The sequence below is a fragment of the Gorilla gorilla genome, chromosome 1 (genome assembly GCF_029281585.2).
Source record: "Gorilla gorilla gorilla isolate KB3781 chromosome 1, NHGRI_mGorGor1-v2.1_pri, whole genome shotgun sequence".
In the NCBI taxonomy this organism is placed as follows: domain Eukaryota; kingdom Metazoa; phylum Chordata; class Mammalia; order Primates; family Hominidae; genus Gorilla; species Gorilla gorilla.
Genome location: NC_073224.2, coordinates 17,013,455 through 17,032,879, shown reverse-complemented (window position 1 = coordinate 17,032,879; position 19,425 = coordinate 17,013,455). Strand labels below are relative to the sequence as shown.

At 45.3% G+C, this 19,425-nt stretch overlaps 1 protein-coding gene across 2 annotated transcripts; it reads right to left on the bottom strand.

Annotated features, from left to right (window-relative positions):
• Positions 1-2,937: 2,937 nt before the first annotated feature.
• On the bottom strand, positions 2,938-14,169 carry RHOU (ras homolog family member U). Of its 2 annotated transcripts, XM_031002950.3 has the most exons (4): positions 13,595-14,169; positions 11,870-11,928; positions 5,826-6,323; positions 2,938-3,129 (listed from the first exon to the last, which is right to left on the bottom strand). In XM_031002950.3, exons 1-3 carry the CDS (start codon positions 13,854-13,856, stop codon positions 5,868-5,870), a joined length of 777 nt encoding a protein of 258 aa, XP_030858810.1. In that variant the 5' UTR covers positions 13,857-14,169; the 3' UTR covers positions 2,938-3,129; positions 5,826-5,867. The 2 variants fall into 2 exon arrangements, with proteins under 2 accessions (XP_030858810.1, XP_030858809.1); XM_031002949.3 differs by having other exon boundaries at positions 2,938-6,323.
• Between the last annotated feature and the right edge of the window lie 5,256 nt (positions 14,170-19,425).

The window sequence follows — 19,425 nt, the reverse complement described above, 5'->3', positions numbered from 1 at the left end:
GACTCAGCCAGCTGGGTCTGGTGTAGTCTAAGTCCATGACAAACTGGAGCGCAAAGAGTGGTCAATCTTTCTGATTTTCATGGTAAAATCAGTTCTTATATTTACTCCTGAAGCACATGAATTGTTTTTGCAACAGCCACTTAAAATACTGGTACTTGTCTTAAAGTGAAAACCTGAACCAGCTATTATCCAGCAACTGTCAAAGAGTGATCAATGCAAGTGATATTTCCAAAAGCTTGTGTACTAAGGGATATACTAGAATGTCTAAGTTCTGTTTGTGCTTTAAGTTTGGACTATAAGAATACACCCAAAACAGCATGCTTGGACTGTAAGAATACATGCCCTCATGGGAATGTTTTCCAAAGTGACAATCAGCATATGCCACATTGATGTTATACCTCTTGTTGTTGGATTGAGAGGAAATGCTAGAAGCTGCTATATGAGGGATGTTTCTCCATCTTGTGCAAAGCCAAGTAAAAATGTAAAATATTCACATCAACATTTTTGGTACCCAAATTCAAGGGAAGAAAGCCAATTCCCCTCTAGAGTCTCCAGAAAGCAACACAGCCCTGCCAACCCCTTGGTTTTAGCCCAATGAGATCCATGTCAGATTTCTCACCTCCAGACCATAATGTAATAAATCTGTGTTGCTTTAAGCCACTTACAGCAGCTGAAGGAAGCTAATACAATGAGTTAAGTTTGAAGTACCTGTGGGGCATTTAGGAGGAAAGCAGTAAAGGGCAATGGGATCTTCTGCTCCAGAATGTGTTTCCTTTTTAAAGTTAAATATTGGGTTCCCAACCACATGCATCTTTCATGTGCAAGCTATGCCTCTTCAAGACTTGGTTTTACTATTAGTATTGCACATTGTACCAGATAACAGGGGAAACTGTGGTTGGGTGACTCGGGTTGTTAAATGATGACTGTAAAACTGTAAGGATGTGCCAGTCTGCAGCAAAAGCTTCTTGCACGACAAGAGTCGAGGGACAGCCCAGCATAGGGCTGGGGAACACAGCAGATCCGTGACTTCCACATGATGCCTGGGTCGCAACCTTGCCTACTGACTCCCTAAACTACCTTTGTACACCAAATTCAGACTTCCCTGCTTCACCATCTGCAGGATTCACTTGTCATTTTTCAGAGAGGTGGCCCACTCCCCACAGTTCCACCAGGTCAGCAGCAGCAGCCGCGGCAGCTTTGTTCCACAGAGCCAGCCTGTGCAACAAGGAGTGTGATCTATATAATGTTGCTCTGATTTTATAAAAATGAGTGGAAATGAAAAAAAATGAATGTGGTGTTATCCATTAAAAGTGTAAGCCTCATAAAATTTAATAGAAATGAAGATGGAAACCCTTAGGAGTCAATTGTCATCTCAGTGGGATGCCCACAGGGACCTGAGCTGATGGACTGAGGGTCCTGCTGTGAAGGAAATTAAAGGAATCATTGAAAGGGGTCTACTAGGAAGACCAAGTAGAGTGAGCATTTACTGAGTGCTTACTGTGTACTAGCACTTTACATCCATAACCTCATTTGATCAGAGGATGAAAGCATCAGCTGATTGGTAGGTGCCATGCTTATCCACCTGGGAGGTTAGAAAGTTGTTTAGACTCAGAAGGGTTAAAAGGTTAAGTAGCTTAAGGAATCAGAACCAGTAAGTGGCAGAGCCAGAATTCAAGCCCAAGCATCCTGACTCCTCCCCATGTCCCTGGTTGCCACCATCACCTCCCATTATCACCATCCTGACATCATCTCCCTATCTCTCTCTGCACTCCTTTTATCTTGTTCAGACTGGCCTCTGGGACATACCAGATGCCCTCTGCCTTGGGGCCTTTGAACCTTCTTTCCTTTTAGAACACTTTTCTCCCAGATGCTTCTCATTCCTTCACTCCCTTTGAATCCATAAACGCCTCAGTGAAGCACATGGTCACCTCTCCTACAGTGGCTGGATGCTCTTTCCATGTGTCCCAGGAAGGCCCGGCCAGGACACAGGAGACAGACTGGGACTGGGTGTGGAGAAACCTCTGAGTCCCTCTGGGCTGGGGTCAGCTGCCCTGTGGTGGCCGGGAAACCAGTGCCTGGGGTGCTTTTGGCACTCCCCAGTCATGTGTGGAATTAGGTGGTACAGTAGTTTCACTTGCATGCCATGCAGTCTTCCCATTCATTGTGGCTGAACATCTGGTGGGTACTCATAAAGATTATATCATGGCCTATGCAGTGCCATGTGGAGCAAAGTGGATGGCTCCATCCTTCACAGGATGACCTTGAGGCTGGAGGGTGAAAGCAAGAAGACTTCTAGCCCCTCAGAATAGTCGTCTCCCCAGGGTCCCATTTCCCGGAGCCCTCAGTAAAAGGGCTGCATCCTCACGGCATGATGGGAAAACTGACTGACTTCAAGAACCTGAAGAAATCACACAGAACACAACAGCACCTCTAGGCACCCTCAGGACCTGGGAACCCTGGTCCTCAGCTCTACAGCTGGTAAGGGCTCATGGTGCCTTTGACTCTAACCTCTTTCATGGTGATTTACAGATCTTGGATGTCTCCTCTGCATGTTCAGGATTCAGATAGCCTGATGAGAAAGGCAGTACTGTTTCCAGATGAGGAAACCGAGGCTCAGATCGCTGGCTGTCTCAGCTTCATCTCACACTAGTGCTTCTCTGAGCCCGGACTTTTGGCTCCAAGAATAGTGCTCCCTCCAACACACTGGGACATCAGCACACAGTCTGTGAGGAACATGTAGTCGGCGGGTGCTTATTGTCAGACTGTGGCTCCAGAATTCAGAAAACCCCATGCTGAATGAATAAGCACTTCAAATTGGTTGGAGATGCATTCCCAAAACACCTCTCAGGGTAAGCCATGATGCTTCCCAACTAGTGCTGCTTCAAGATGTGGCTAAACACCTCCAACAAAATTCTCAGCTAGAAAAGGCAAGAGCCATTATATTCATAAGTCAGAATTTATTTCATACCATCTCACTTATAGCATTTTCAAGTACAACATTCTGCTCAATATCATTTACACTTGAAAACAGAAAAGCACAACTTGGTAAGGCACCAGGTTACGATAGTCTGGAGAGAAGGCCTTGCTCCCATTTTGGCTTGTGTAATACCTGGGTAGTTTCTCTTGAGTCTGTCAAGCAGAGAACAAGGTTATAAAAGGTCCATTTATACATACATGGTAACAAGAGATAACAAACAGTTTTGAAGTATGCTGTATTTATAAATTATAACGGTGGCCTACACTTGTAGTTCAGCCAAAGTGGCATTCTCTAAAGCAAAATTCTTATAAAATCTTCTCTGCAATACCAAGCTGCAAGTTTAACAATTTTTTAGCTTTGAAGTGAACCAACTTTATATTTAACTCAAACACATACTTTAAAAACATTTTCGGCCCCAAACTCTATGTTCACGAAGAAATAAAAATGGAGGAAAATCTCAAGTATAATCGTACCTTTACTATTCTATAAAATGCAGCAATATATTTTAAAAACTGTTGCATTTAAAGGTCAACCCACTAGATTTTTAACACTAACAGTCCAAGGTGTCATCAACCCCAGTTAAAATTCAACTGTATAAAGCTTTCAGAACTGGGCCACACAGGTGTACTTCACTAAGCACTTTCCACCCGTGGCCTAAAGGCAGGAGGTGTGGAAGTCCCCTCCAGGGAGACCAACTGCAGCCCCATACACTGTCACATGCATAAAACTTCTTTCAAGTTTTGTGTTCTATCTTAAAAATGAATTTGCACTATACTCCATGCCATTTACTTTAATATAAAAATAGTGTTTCAAATCGCTTACCAGTTAAATAACTCATCTTCCCTCCCACACCTCCAGGCACTAGACAGGCAGAGCCCAGCCTGGGAAGCCTAGCTTTCCACAGATAGGTAAGCCAGGCGTGGCAAGATGAGACTGTATTCAATTAGGTCTATTTTAAGCATTTCCACAAATCATTTTATTCCTTCAGGTTGTAACTAAATGCTTCAGGAAACTATGACCGACATCAATTCCAATGTGTTGAATAATCAATCAGTCTATGTATTTTAGTGGTTTAAAGATTAATCTTTTGTTAAACAAAGAAATTTGTTAATTTTATTTACTAACAGGAATAAATAGAACCCCTAACCTAAAGTATAACCTGATCTTTTTTCTATAGAAAAACACAAACTGGATTTCTTTTTAACATAAAAAAGACAACACAAAACCCACAGAAAAATAAAACTCTTCTATCTAACTGGCTTTACAGATTTCCCTCGTTAGTTGTGGATGTGACTTTGGTGGCTCTGGGTCACCCACCGCAAGCCCGACACTGCAACTGAGTGTTTAGGCTGCCTTGTGGTGTCTCGGAAGCATACCTACCAGAGTAAAAACTATTCTCCTGAGATGGCACCTTTTTCTCCAGAAGATTCAGCCCTAACAGCTGCCACCTTGAAGGATATATTTCACTGTCACAGGAAGCAGCCAAGCATGGGGGCCGTGGTCCCGGCATGCACCTGGCTGGCTACACGCCCCGCCCCTCAGGAGTCCTCAGAGTCCACTGGCCTCTGCTGCTACTGCCCTGAAAGCCATCTGTGGCTTTAACTGGTTGTTTTAACAGGTTTCAAGAGATGTTCATTTTATTTTTTGTTTAGATTTAAGATGTCCTAAAAAATGTATATATTAAGATACACTAAAAAACATACTCTGAATATAATAAAAAAGATGTTGGTTCAAAAAAGGGTCAACAAGAAGAGGAAGCCAAGCTTCCTAGCATCTGTTTTTGTGGTCATGCTTTTCCCCATTAATGGTGTGAAAGTCTGAATCAACAGCAAATACAGCCATACAGACTTATGTATCTGTGTGCATGAGTGTGCATGGGTGTGCACACAGAGAAGTACATCTTGGCCGACTTAAGAAAAAATTATCTGTGTTGTGTCCCACAAACACTTGCTGTTGGCCTTTCAAGAGTATTCACCTCCCTGCCGAAGAGACAGCTTGAGTATGGAGGTTTAAAAACAATCCAGATAGGTGCTCCCTGTTGCCCTCGTTACCTAGGATTGAGGCAGCTTGGTGCACGTATTACAGTACCGAAAGCAAATGTCACTTTCTGATCTCCACAGGAACCACTCCCTAAAACATGAGAACTACTGACCAACACTTGCTTTCCTCCGCATAGCACTTTGTCTATGTTCATATGTGTCAACACAACTGGACTAAGAAGGAAAAGTCCCTATAAGCAAGTTTCCTTTTTTGACTACAGAGTGCCATACAGTCAGTGGGATGTTTTCTGTTCGTTGTTTTTAAATCATAAGTAACTGGGTATTAGCAATTGACAAAAGTGACTGGTTTGAGGTTTTGTAGGCAGAGGTCTCTCATTTTTTTTCTCAGATTTTTGCTCCTTAAAAAAAAAGGCATGGTTTGCATGGAGTTTCAAAGCTAAGAACTATTATTACCATGGTTGACCTGTGTACATAATGCACTGTGCATTAAGTAGCCCTTAATCAAGAGAGGGTTAACCATAGCGTTCCTCCCTTTTGCTCTTCTGTACATTATAATGTAGCAGAACTTCATTCTTGACATCCAGATTAGAGGTGTCTTCTTCATACTAGATATAAATTAACCAGAGGTCTAGAACTCTAAATTTCCAGAGATGTGAAAAATGTTTAATTTACTTCAAAAATATCTTGCATAAGTATCTCATCCCTAAGCTCAAACAAACAACAAGAAAATTAAAGGCAAGAAAGAATACATAAAATTGAGAGCTCCTCCTATAATACATATACACACACTCTCGATATAGGTTCTACGCAGTAAAAGGAGTTGTTTCAGCTAATATAGCTTCTAATACCGATTTCATCTGAAAATAGCCTTTCTGGGTGTCTTGCCAGCATCATACGAAACAGCAGTACTTCTTCCACCAGGACTTGGAGAGGTTTTTCATTTTATCTGGAGTCCTGCTTTTAGACTTCTTTGGCTGTTGCTGAGTGTCCGAGTATTGAATGCCAGCAACGATGGCTGCATCAAAGACCTCTTTGAGGTTTTTTTGAGTCAAGGCTGAACACTCGATGTAGGAGGCGGCTTTGATTTCCTCAGCGCACAGCTTAGCCGCCTCTTCAGGCACTGGCTTTTCTTTGCATTTGTCCAACTCAATGAGGACTTTGACGTCTTCTCTGAGATCCGACTGCGTTCCAACTAGGATGATGGGGGCTTTGGGACAGTGGCATCGAATCTCCGGCACCCATTTCTCACTGACGTTCTGGAAGGATGAGGGGCTCACGACACTGAAGCAGAGCAGGAAGATGTCTGTGTTGGTGTAGCAGAGAGGCCTCAGCTTGTCAAATTCATCCTGCAACCAAGCAAAGTACCCAAAAGTTATGTTTTCATGAATTCTCATCAGTAAAAAGATCACCTTCACATTTTTCATGAAAGGGTCTGGCAGGTGATAGAAGACCCACTGGTTCTAGAAGGAAGAGCCAGCATCCTTGAAACGATCCTACTGTTTACCCAAGCGGGGCCAGCACACCAGCGAAGGTGTGGCAGCCGTCTGCTTTCAGGGCCAGCTATGGTCTGAACACTGCCAAACATGTTCAACGTGTTCATCGACACTCAAGACCTACTTACAGCTTAACATAGAAAAAGTGCTCAAAGTAGGTGGGTTCTAGAAATAAAATGGACTTAAGCCTTCAGCTGAGTGTAACCCAAACCTACTCTCAACTCTTGGTACTTAGCTACTCTTCTAAAATTCAGACCACACCCATATTGATCCTCAAGACTCCCACTCAACCCCAGTCTACGAACACAGCTCCTCTCTTTACCAATCCAGCCCTGCCTTTCCCCACAACAGCTCTTGAGTGATGCTGATTTCATCCCATCTGCACTGTGCACACGCTCTGCCCACACTAGCACAGCAACGCAGAGTAATGCTAATCAGACTCAAGGCCAGACCAGAAATGGAGTTGAGGACCTTTGTCAGTCCATTGTCATCAGTGACTCAGAAAACTTGTGCTGCTCAGTGCCACTTACAGACACTAGTTAATACATCCTCATTCTGGCTGTATCTTCTCTTCCTCCCTCCTTCCTTCATTTTCTCCTACTTCCTTTATCCTTGCCAGTACCCATGGCCTCCATGTACAGTGCTTTGGACAGATAAGAACTGGAGAATAGGCACGCCCACCCTACCCTTAAAGTATAGAGAAGTGGATAGGATAAGTTAGAGTTGATTACAAATAAACCAACGGTTGTGCTGCCAATGCTCTCCCGTGGTCATCCATTTAACAGACACACTGAACATCACCTACACTCAAGGCACAGTGGCAGGCGAGGGGATTTGGTTGTGAACAGACAGATGTTGGTCTCCAAATTACCATCTCTTTACAGAAAACATCCTATAGTTCCCTGTAGCACCATATCCAGCTAACTGACAACTTTTGCTCAACTCTTTTGTAGAAAAATATTTACTCTTTCCTATGTAAAATGTAAAACTGTTGGTGCCAACCATCCTCAGGTGTAAATAATTTCCCAATGACAAGAAAAAGTTCAGTGCCATTCATGTTTTTCATTACTCAATTGACACACTCCGATTATTTACCAAGTACCATTTACATCTACATTATACTCCGTCCGTGGCTTTTTTCTCTTGGTATAAAAGAAACCTGTAACTTATTTGAATGTACTTTCTTCATTTGAGGCCCCATGTTTCAATTACGGGACGACAACCAACCAACTAATCACATTAAAGTCAACCAGCTAAAATGCTCAGCAATCAATGCGGTATTTCAGAATATCACTTGTGAGGCTTCTGTAAGCGAAAGTTGAAAAAGTATGACTTAGCCAAATGTGGTGGCACGTGCCTATAGTCACAGTTACTTGGGAAGCTGAGGCAGGGGGATCACTTGAGCCCTGGAGTTTGAGACCAGCCTGGGTGACATAGCAAGACCCCGCTCTCTAAAAAAAATTTTAAAAAAGAAAAATAATGACTTAAATTTCTTCATGCCAACTTTGTGATGAATAAATAAACACAGAAACACAGCCAGGTAGACTATGGCTCAGTCATGAAGATCTTTTAATGGAATGCTCCCTCTGTTCTTAGAGGGCCTCAAAGAAAGAAGCATAAAACTGAGACCAGTATTAAGGCAGCCCCCTCAGGTAGCTGCACCCCTGGCCATGCCCTGGTATCTGGGGTTGCATTACTGAGAAAAATAAAGGCAAGCACAAGGGCTGGGCCTTCTGAGGGGGCTTTGGAAAGCTATCTCCCCAGATCTCTTGAGATTCTGGCTAAGGGGCTTGAGAAATAAAACAGAAATTAGACCCTCCTGCTCAGTGCCTGACCTGAAATCTTAGAAATAATGCAATACACACGTGCAATGAGGACAACTGGAATGCACCCTTAAGAAAAGGCGTTCTGAGGCCAAGCAATTTGCATGTGCTTGCCAGGTCTGTGGTACAGATACTGCACAGAAGTCTGATCAGGGTTGGCGGGGCAGAGAGACGAGACTGGATTCTACATCCCTCTGGTCTAGCTGCAACTTGATTTTTTTTTTTTCAGTATAAGATTTTTCCAAGTACTTTATGGGTCAAAAGGCTGAAGAATTTTCAGCTTCTATTGGCAATTCTCCAGTGAACTACTCCTATTTCAGCAATACTTTTTTCTCTTACGCCAAAGGTATGTTTTTTCAAGTCTCCAGTCTGTCTCTGATCAATCTGCCCTTGAGTGATGTAAGACCAGTGTTAAAAACTCCTTTTGACATCTTATAGACTCGCCTACCCTCCCTAACAAGAAAAGCCAAAAGTACAAGAAGTGATTTCTTCAGCATGTAGAGCCATCCATACTCTGCTCCCATCAACTTTTGTGGGAAACCCACACTCCAGCTCCACATCCCCAAGTTCCAGCCTATCTGTGCTCACGTTGATTCTCCAGGCATCTGAAGTGGAGGTCAGTGGAGTCACTTAACCCTCAAGGCTCTTATGTCAACTGCCTAGAAGAGGTATGTGTTCCTTCCTCCATAAGGAAACTTGGCAGGTATCACAGCAAGTCCCCTAAAATGTATTTTATCAGATCAGGACTAGGGAGAGTAGAAAAGAACTGCCACTTTGACCAGCTTGGCTAGTAGTCTAAACAAAGACTAATTTATAAATGGGGGATCAGGAAAACAAAAACAAAAACAACTGACTTATCTTACCAGCAGCGTATTTTTCATAGTTTTTGAAGTTGGTTCTTCTTCAAAAGTTTTGAAGTTGGTTCTAAAAATCTACAAATTTTTAGATAGTGGTCTTATCCGTTATTTAATTGGGTATACTCTTCTAACCAGTACACAAAGGTTAAGAAATACAGTAAATCTCATTGAAAATATTGCTGAGAGGCCAGAAGAATAATTTCCAAATAAACTGAAACTTACAAATGTAGCACCAAAACCTTCGTTTTTCCCTAATTATAAACTATTTTGTGCAAAAATACTTCTAAAGTGATGCTTGTGCTTCCCTGATTTTTAAACAGGAACAATTTAACTCTTCCTTGATGATTCAGAGTCATTTTTGCAAAGTTCTTCTGGTAAAATTCCTATTTGTCTTTCAAAACTCTGCTCAGAGGTTTTCCTGCCAGGCCCAACCAGCCTGCACCTCTAAGCGTGAGCCTCTTTTCTTCCCTTTGCTTGCTCCTTCACGAGCTTCCATTTGTCTTCCCTCCACACTGTAAGTCTATTAAGGGGCAGGCCCACAACTTATGTTTGTACCCCCACCACCTGGTCCTCCTCTGGTTCATCCATTCTAAAACCAAGAGATTAAGCCCTGCTATGTGCCAGGCACTATGCTGGGCACTGGGCATAAAACCCCAGCTCAAGAAGCTGCATCCTGCTTGAAGAGCCAACACTTATGGGGAACCCAGTGGACAGTGATATTTGAGTGACATCCTGGGGCAGGTAGGTGCACTGAGCTTCTGCTCCAGCCCGTAAGTCTCCCTGCTAACTGTGCCTTTGGACTTCCTGCATTTTCCTGACTTCCGTCTTATCCTCAGGGTCTGACTTCAGCAGGTCCGATGGCTATGTTTACTGAAATGTTCCTCTGCCCGTGTTTTATTTTTTTTGAGATGGAATCTCTCTCTCTCACCCAGGCTGCAGGGCAGTGACACGATCTCGGCCCACTGCAACCTCCGCTTCCCGGGTTCAAGCAACTCTCTGCCTCAGGCTCCTGAGTAGCTGCGATTACAGGCACCCGCCACCACACCCAGCTAATTTTTGTATTTTTAGTAGAGACGGGGTTTCACCATCTTGGCCAGGCTGGTCTTGAACTCCTGACCTCATGATCCACCCGTCTCAGCCTCCCAAAGTGCTGGGATTACAGGCGTGAGCCACCGCACCCGGCTGGCCATGTTTTAAAACTCAGAAAACCTGACCCCCTGGTAGACAAAGCATCCTCACTTCATACAAGGAAACGAAGCTTGAATTATAAATACCACCATGGCATTCAGAAAGATTCAGTGCTAGAAGTGACTGTATTCTTTGATTTTTCTTTTTTTTTACCCCCAAGAGATGGGATCTTGCTCTGTCGCCCAGGCTGGAGTGCAGTGGCACCATCATAGCTCACTACAGCCTCAAACTCCTGGGTTCAAGCGATCCTCTCACCTCAGCCTCCTGAGTGGCTGGTGGCTGGGACTACAGGCAGTGCCACCACACCAGGCTAATTTTTTTATTTTGTAGAGATGATGTCTTGCTATGCTACCCAGGCTGGTCTCAAATTCCTGGCCTCATGCAATCTTCCCACCTCAGCCTCCCAAAGAGCATGAGCCACCACACCCAGCCTGATTTTTGTTTTCTACAGACAATACAATACGGACAGTGCTTGGTTTTTCCAAGCTGAAGTGCTCCCAAGCTATGGCCTGCACCAGCCTGGTGTTCCTTGGAGATCAAGGCTCCACGGTCTTATGTCATCTTCAGGTTTAAAAAATAAGATCTGTCCTTAGCTCTGAATCTGCTGTCCCAGAGTAGGTGAGCAACTTGGAAGCTCTGGCGTAGATGAGGCTCTGGGGGGCAGTGGAAAGCCAGTGCCTTCATAAACACAGATAGTCATGTGATGGCACCTCAGAAAGTGAAGGGGGCACTTTCACCTGCCTACAAAGTACCCCGGGAACTTTGCTGAACTCTAGAACATACTAGAGAGACAAGTTCATTAACTGTCACTTTGCCAAAATCAAGTACCCCTGGGTGTTCACAAGGCACACAGCCTGACTTCAATGACTCGAGTACCCACCAATGGGGGCTTCTTCTGGGGAACCCGACACTCCCTGGCTATTTCCTCCAAGGGCCCGGCCCTCGAGACAAGAACCAGCGTTCACAATTTGGATAGAATAAGCCCAGTTAGTTCATCCCTCCAGCTTAGGACTGCTCTGACAAATGTATCTGTGCTTCAAGGGATGGGGCTGGTCCTAGCGAGTCAAACCATAGCTCAGGAAGGGAAATATTAACCCTTACTGATGTAAATTCCATCTTTTTCTTGAGCAAATTTCTTCAATATCTGACTCACTGGCCTTTAATAAAACGATTATATCACTAACTTAGTTTGGGAAATGACAACAAAGCATCACTGAAATTTTTTCATAAAAACCAGGGAGTAAGTAATAGAAACTCCTACAAGAGCTGTTCTTGACACTGCTTCCTCCCTTGCCTGGTTACGCAGAGCTGGGCCAAACCCTGCTTTATTAGTTTGGAGGTATCTTCCTCTGCTTCCTGCCCACCAACACCTGGCCCCTGCCCACCCTCAGAGAAGGGCCAACAGCAGGGGTGGGTCCACTTCATGAGGCTTTAGAATGACCCAGTTACTGACTGAGGGAATCAAAGGTTATTTGGAAATCTTTAAAAGGCTGTTTCCTTTCCCAGCACTGAGCTGTAACATGATACTGACCTGTCCGGCAGTGTCACAGAGTTGGAGTCTCACGGGCCGCCCATCCACAGACACCACCGCTTAAAAACAAAACCAAAATGACAATCAGGAGGTGTCTTTTAACCCCTTTTGGAATACTAATAGTTTTAGCTTTCACTATCATTCTCACTCCAAACCCCTCTGCTCCTATTCTAGGTCCTCTAATGAATTAAAGACTAGCCGAAAACAAGGGGGCCCTGTGGAGGCATTTTTGTATACAAACCCACGGCTGGCAAGTCACTCCATTGCCGTGAACCAGGCAGCAAATCCCTGAACTCTTTGATGGTGCCCCTAGAAAGGCCTATGCTTTTCTCCCAGTCCTGGAAGATTTATTTTCCTGTCACACTTGTTTCAAAGGACCTAAAAACAACACTGGGGGTAAATGGGAAGTAACCCTGCAGTTTTAAATCAGTGGAAAACCTCACAAATAATTCTGTTTTCCCTTGGGAAAAGTTCCCCAACTTCAGGGTTTATCATACAATTCTAGTGTGTTTTGAGAACATGTGCAAACACAGGCTGCCCGCATTGTCCTGTTTAAGAAATGAGGGCACTCCTTATCTCTATATCAGGTCAAAAGGAGGATTAAAAAAGAAAAAAGAAAGCCATGGCCCCCTTTCCACTGGGATCCGGGGACTCGGGGAGTGTGGAGAGGCCTGCAGCAGGACATGTTGTGGAGGTTTCTATTTTAATTAAGCAGTCAGTTTTGTCTCTTTCTACACAACTTTCTAATTGTTTCTAAATATTTATACTAGTCAGCTGCAGGGGTGGGGTGGGGGGAGGGGAAGAAACAATACCCTGCGGTGGGAACCCACCAGTACAGCATCCATTTCTCTAAGGTACCTTTGGGATGAAAGGAAGGTCAGAGAAGCAACTTTTTTTTAAAGAAGCAAGAGAGTTAAGTGTTTCATACTAGTTTCTGTGAATTTTAACTTTTTCTTAAATTTCAAAAAGACCTGAATATCAAGATAGAGAATTCCTTTCTCTTTGTATCTACCAAGGGAAATGGCACCGCACCCGGTACATAGGAGCTTTAAGTAGCTTAAAGGGATCCTGAAAAGATACCAACAATCAGAATCCGAGCCCATGTGGGCAGGGAAGGTGGTGGGGCTCAGAAGAAAGAAATGGTGTTTACTCTCCAGGTTTCATCCAAACCTAAGCCTTCACGAGGGCCGCTCGCGCTTTTTCACTAAATCAAGTGTTTTCCCGGCGTCTCCGCGGCTCTTTAAAACGGAGACGCCCCTTGTGAGCTGAGCCGCCTAAAAGGAAAGGAGCGACGCTCAGGTAAAGACACCTGCGCGTCACCTTCTGATTGAAACTCTGCAGCGGCGCCAGCGACGTCAACCTCAGGAAACTTTGCTCTATGCAACAAACTGACCGGGCACCCTGAACTCAACCTGTTTCACTCCTACTTATCTGTTGCTTAAATTGTGAGATTTTTTTTTTTTTTTTTTGGCAAGGCTCTGACTGCCGCTCCGCCCTCCTCTCTCCAAGCCCACTCCGCCGTGGTCCTTTCGTATTAGCTCCGCGCTTGCCCGGTCCCTGAGACGCAGGAAACGTCCCGCACCCCTCATTTGTCCGGCTTCCCAGCTGGAGCCGCGCCCGGGGCCCTGCAGCCCTCTTGGGAACCTCGCGACCCTCGCGCCACCCTCCTTCCCCTGGGTGGACCGGGGCCACGCGCCCCCGGCCCCGGCCCCCCGGCCCGCTCACCGGAGAAGTTGTCGAAGGCAGTAGGGATGTACTCGGTGGGGTAGCCGTTGGTGGTGTAGCTCACCACCAGGCTCGTCTTGCCCACCGCGCCGTCGCCGACCAGCACGCACTTGACGCCGCGCCCCTCGGCACCCCCCGCACGCCCCCGGCCCCCCGGCTCCCCAGGCCCGCGTCCCCCGCGTCCACCGCGCTCCCGACGCGGCGGCACCGGAGGCGCCTCGCAGCGGTCGGGGAACGCGGGGTCCCCCTGCTGCGGGGGCATCGATCCGCGAGCGCGGGCTTGCGGTCGCGGGCTAGCAGGGCCCGGCCCGACCGCCCCTCCGCCCCAGAGGGTTGCGGTAGGGAGGAGCTGTCACCGACAGCTGCGGGCGCGTCCCCGGCCCTAGAGAGTGGCGGTTCCGGGCCGCACGGCCAGTAGACAAAGGCGGCCAGGGAGGGTCGTGGCTCCGCGCTCCGGCGGCGCCAGCCGCTCTGCCCTGCGCGATTGGAGGACAGCGGTCCGAGCGCCGTGGATCCCAAGCGCTCTGTCTCCACCCGGCTTCCCGGCGACACGACGCGTGGGGGGCGGGCAGGCGGGCGGGCTGGCGGGGAGGGAAAAGAGGCGGGTCTGGCCGAGCGGCTCGGTCCCCGCGCCAAGACCACAGCGCCCCCCGCCTGCGCGCCGCGCGCCTGCACCCGCGCCCGAGGCGCCGCCGCAACCAGGCGGGTACTGCGAACACTGGCGCGGGAGGACCTGGAACACACGTTCCGGGGGACCCCGCGCACCCGGTCCGGGAAGCGACGCCCGAAGGAGCTGGGCCAGCCTCCGCAGCCTCCTCCCCAGCTCCCAAGAGGGTGACCACCGCGCGACTGGCCCGGGAGGTTCCGCTTTCTGGCGCCTACGCGAGCCAGGAAGCCTGAGCCGCCCCCTATTCCACTCCGTGGAGCCCCCGGCTGGCCACGGCTCCACCCAGGGGGAAAAATGAAGTGTCCTGGAGGCCTGTCCTGCGAATGAGATTGAATTAACAGACAGCTTTTTTCCTTAAGTCTAACTGCAGCTGATCGTGTGATTTTTTCTCATTTTGAAGCAAAAGGATGCCGGCTCCATTGTGAATGCTCCTTTGACTTTGTCTTTCGGCATGCCGTGAACCTTTATACATGTATGCTCCAGAAATTTTTTTATACCCCCAATTCCTTCATTTACTTAAAGGTAATTCGGAGACATTAATATGTCTGAAAAAATATTCCGTTTCCCTTTGATTCATTTCTCTCTCTGCCTTCCTTCTACATGTGGTCAACAGTCCATTCAGAAAAAGGACGCCTCTTCTGAGCCAAGTCAGAATACCAAGAGTCCTGGGGGTGTACAGCGTGGTGTGAGAAGGGCCACATATTATTAATACACATATTGATACTAGTGGTAGTAAAAATAACAATAACAAATACTGAACTTTCATAATGTGTCAGATACTGTTGTAAGCACTCTTCAAGAACTAATTCTTTTAATCTTAACATTACTTACAGATGAGAATACCTGAGGCACAGAGATATTAAGTAACGTTTTGGGATTCCACAAGCTAGTAAGTGGCAATGCCAGGATCCAAACCCAAATAGTCTAGCCCCAGAGCCTGAGCTTCTAACCAAAATCCTGGAGGCAAAAATAAGTCAGTTTGATAAACGTAATCTTGAACGTATGGCCATGGTCAGAATGCAGAGATGGATTTATCAGGAAGTTAGAAGCTTGAATCCAGGACCCCTGACTTGCAAAGGACACTTTCACATTGGAAGACCTAGCAATGTGTACACGTGGTAATATGTTTCTGTAAATTTTGAAAAAAAAAAGTATTTTAATCACCACCAGTTATGTTCACTGTCTTTTTAAACTGTAACTTACCCTCATATTGAGTGACTTTGAAGAGGCCATGAAGATTTTGGGGATCAGCCAAAGAAAGTGAAGTTGTGGAGACCCAAACAGGTTGTTTGGGTGTAATGGGATACAGAATCAGGATGAAGGTGAGATAAGGGGGATGTCAAGGATGCAAAATTTATGACAAATTGAGCATTCAGAGGCAATATCAGAAAACAACAAATTTAGAGGCCCTTACTCTCAGGGTCAGGCAAGTGCCAATGTTAAGTTTTGAGTCTCAGGTACCTGACTTGCCTCTCCCTCGCCCTGGCTGTGATGACAGGATATATTTATGTGGTTTACAGTTCTCCTATGTAGATATGTTGTTGCCAGCCATCCAGGTATAGGAATGGCTACCACTGACATACCTATGACCCTCTGTGAGAGTCACATTGGTGCCCTTAACTGTCCTACTTTCCCCAACACTAGAAGGGTTCCGGTAGCAAGAGTAGCAGAGCTTGAGATGGGCAGAGCTGGAAGCTAGTCTGGCAATTCTTTCCATCATAAAGCACCTAATATCGGCTGGTGCGGTGGCTCACGCCTGTAATCCCAACACTGGGGGGCTGAAGCAGTCAGACCGGTTGAGGCCACGAGTTCGAGACCAGCTTGGCCAACATGGCGAAACCCTGTCTCTACCAAAAATAAAAAAATTAGCTGGGTGTGGTGACTCACACCTGTAATCCAAATACTCCAGAGGCTGAGGTAGGAGGATCACTTGAGCCTGGGAAGTCGAGGCTCCAGTGAGCCCTTGATCAGCCAGTATACTCTAGCCTGGGCGAGAGTGAGACACTGTCTCAAAAAGAAACAAACAGAAGAAAACACAACATTGCTAGAGAAGGTTTGGTTCTCTCTACTAAACCTGATCAAAACAGAAGTTGTCTGCTGTCAGAAATGTACCTGTACTCTAAATGCAGCAGATACACTTATAAATGCATCATACATTTTTGGAGAAAAATCACATGAAATGAATGATCTGAATTCCCATGTTTGTAAGGACATGAGGCTGTAGTAGTACAACAAAAAGCAAGTTCACCTGTGTGTGAAGTAACTTCCTATTGTTCTTATAGAAAATATCTTACAAAACTGAAGAAGTGATCAAAGGGTATGCAACTGAAAAATGAAAATAATGTCATAGAAGTGTGTCAAGCAGTTTATTAAAATGTCATGTCTTATGTATTTTGTTTAAGTTTATGGTGTTTGTTAGCCTTTTAAAATTTGTAACTTATTGTGATGCATTTCTCACTTTAAACATTTGTTTTTGTATCTAATTTTCTAGTCTTAATTTTGTATTTTTTTTTTCTTAATGAAGTCTCACAAATGTGATAAGCCTCAGGCCCTACAAAACTTGGCTTTGCCCCTCCATCTGGCCAGCTGTCAGTTTTTGTGTCCTGTGCCTCCTCCTCTTGCTTTTCCCCTTCTCATGCTGAATATCATCCCACGCCCACTCATTTGGGCCCATTTTTCTGGACACAACTTAGTCAGCTCCCTGCATCCTTATCTAAAATGCCGGGAACTAATGTTTGCCCTATTCATGAGACTCTTCTGTAGGCAACATAGGAAATCAGACCCCACACCAAACCGGTATTTCATCCAAGTCCAAAAGCAGAGAGATGACAGAATGCCTACCGCTTTACCCCTTTACAGAATTCCTTTACTTTACGCCTTTTTACGTGGAACTGTCCCACAGCCACTCATTTGGGTCCATGTTTCTGGGCTCGACTTAATCAGTCCCCTACAGCCTTATCTAAAATGCCCGGAACTAACTCTACAAGAAGCCCTCCAACGTGTGTGAGTTCAAGTTGTATGATGTATTTGTTTGTTTATTTGCTTATTGTCTGTCTCCTCTTACAAGCTCCGTGATATCAGAAACTTAATGTTGCTCATTCCTATATCCCACACTTAGAAGCACGTGGGGCAAGTAGTAGGTGCTTAATAAATACTTAAGCAGTGGTAAATATGTAAGTGAAAGTAAAACATGTTTTGAACTTGACGGTTCTGCAAAAAAAAAAAGAAAGAAAAGGAGAAGAATGTAAAACATGGACTCTCAAAACATGGACAGTTGTATTTTTATGCTTTTATAAAATATTTTTAGAATGAATGAAGGAAATTTGACCACTTCTTGCAGCTATTAATAGAAAACCATGTCTTTGCTCAGTTTTAAGACAAAAAATGCATTACACCTCATGTATTCCCATTTGTTTTTCACCAAGACAGTACAACGCCTTCATTGTGCAGTGGGCCTAGAAAATTCTGAAAACTGGGTGCAGAATTTCCGTTCTTAAGATCTTGTCTCTCTGAGGCCCTCCAGCCCAGCTGTGAGCATTCATCCCCCCTACCTACCCCCAACACCTCCTCCAGGACTTCCAGCAACCCACCCCTGGGTCCCCAACAACATGTCAGAGAAGGTGTCTTCTCCTCGAACTACAGGTCTGCAACCCCTTCCTCCTTCTTCCATGAACTTGCTCTTTCTCCGCTTAGGTGTCACCTCCTCCAAGAATGTTTATTTTTCTGCCTAATTTTCTATACTTAATTTTGTGTTCTTTTTCTTAATGAAGTCCTCAAAATGTGATAAGCTTCAGGCCCGACAAAACTTGGCTTTGCTTCTCCATCTGGCCATCTGTTCGTTTTTGTGTTCCATAGCCTCCCTCTCTTGGTTTACCCCTTTTTATGTTGAACTGTCCCACAGCCACTCATTTGGGCCCATCTTTCTGGGCTCAACTTAATCAGTCCCCTACAGCCTTACCTAAAATGCTCGGAACTAACGCTTGCCCTATTCATAAGAATCTTCTACAGGCAACGTAGGAAAGCAGACCTCCACACCAAACAAACTGGTGTTTCATCCAAGTCCAGAAATGTTCCCTGACCCCTTATGTGGATATATTTGTGCTTGTCCCTATCACAGCCCTTATCTAGTGAAATCATCTACTGATTATACAACACCTCCCCTTGCTCATAATACCCTAAAAGGGAGGATCCCCAGTTCACAAAACTCTTCCCCTAGCACAGTATTAATACATTTTCTAGGATTTTTTCCATCAAGTTATTCTAACTGTTCCACTAGCAAATAATTAATAGTGAATTTGTAGTTTTTTACTAAAATGGTAAAAAGAAAAAAAGGTCCTAATAGACTTTCCACTGTGTACATCTCACTTTTGTATCTTTTGATATATTTAAGAAATAAATAAATTTTTATCTGCTCAACATATTCCTTGCCAGGTGTCATTGTCATCATCATATTAAATATAAAGCTGTTTTTCCTGCTATTGATAACATTTCACCATTTACTGAGTACCAAATCAGAACAGCACGGTTTTTTTGGATCTTTCATTTTAGCAGGTCATATAACTCTGTGTGTTCATTCACTCTTTAAATGGTAACCCTTTGCCTTGGACACATTAATCTGATTTCTTTCTTTCAGCAGTGCCCTAGTTTTTTCAATACCCTATAAGAGGACATCAGAAGAATACTTCTCTAAAACTGGAGATTCTAAGCTGGGTTGTCTATTGCCAGCATGGCTGTCTGCTCCCAGAATTTCCTTCTTTGTATGGTTCTGGGCTAAAGTTGTCCAGAGACATGATTCTCAGAATTGAGAAGACTGAAGGGAAGTGGAGGAGGGTCATATGGTCAAACATGCCAGCGGATGGACACAGCGGTGCCCAGCACATCCTCACTAGCCTCCTGCTTTGCAGTGATATCATCTCACTGCTGGCTCTGCTGACCCAGAGCAGCCTTCAGCCCTCACCCAGCCCCTGGGCCCCAAAGAGGCTGCAGTCCCTACACCTCATGCCTCAAGCTTCCCTTCCACAGCCTCCAAGGGCCATATCTGCATAACTTACTATTGGCTTTTCTCCAAGTTCCCACCAGTATCCTGCACAAGGGTTTCAGCTGGTCAGGGTTAGGCACTGTTTCCCTCTGAACTTCCCCAGCAATTCCCGAACTTGTGAAAGCT

What these genes read in the sequence shown, in the direction of transcription:
- RHOU (XM_031002949.3), bottom strand. Translation starts at nt 13,856, where the DNA reads ATGCCCCCGCAGCAGGGGGACCCCGCGTTCCCCGACCGCTGCGAGGCG. An exon ending in TGCCTTCGACAACTTCTCCG is followed by an intron (nt 11,929 to 13,594) that starts GTGAGCGGGCCG and finishes TTTGTTTTTAAG; the next exon opens with CGGTGGTGTCTGTGGATGGG. An exon ending in TCTGTGACACTGCCGGACAG is followed by an intron (nt 6,324 to 11,869) that starts GTCAGTATCATG and finishes GCTTGGTTGCAG; the next exon opens with GATGAATTTGACAAGCTGAG.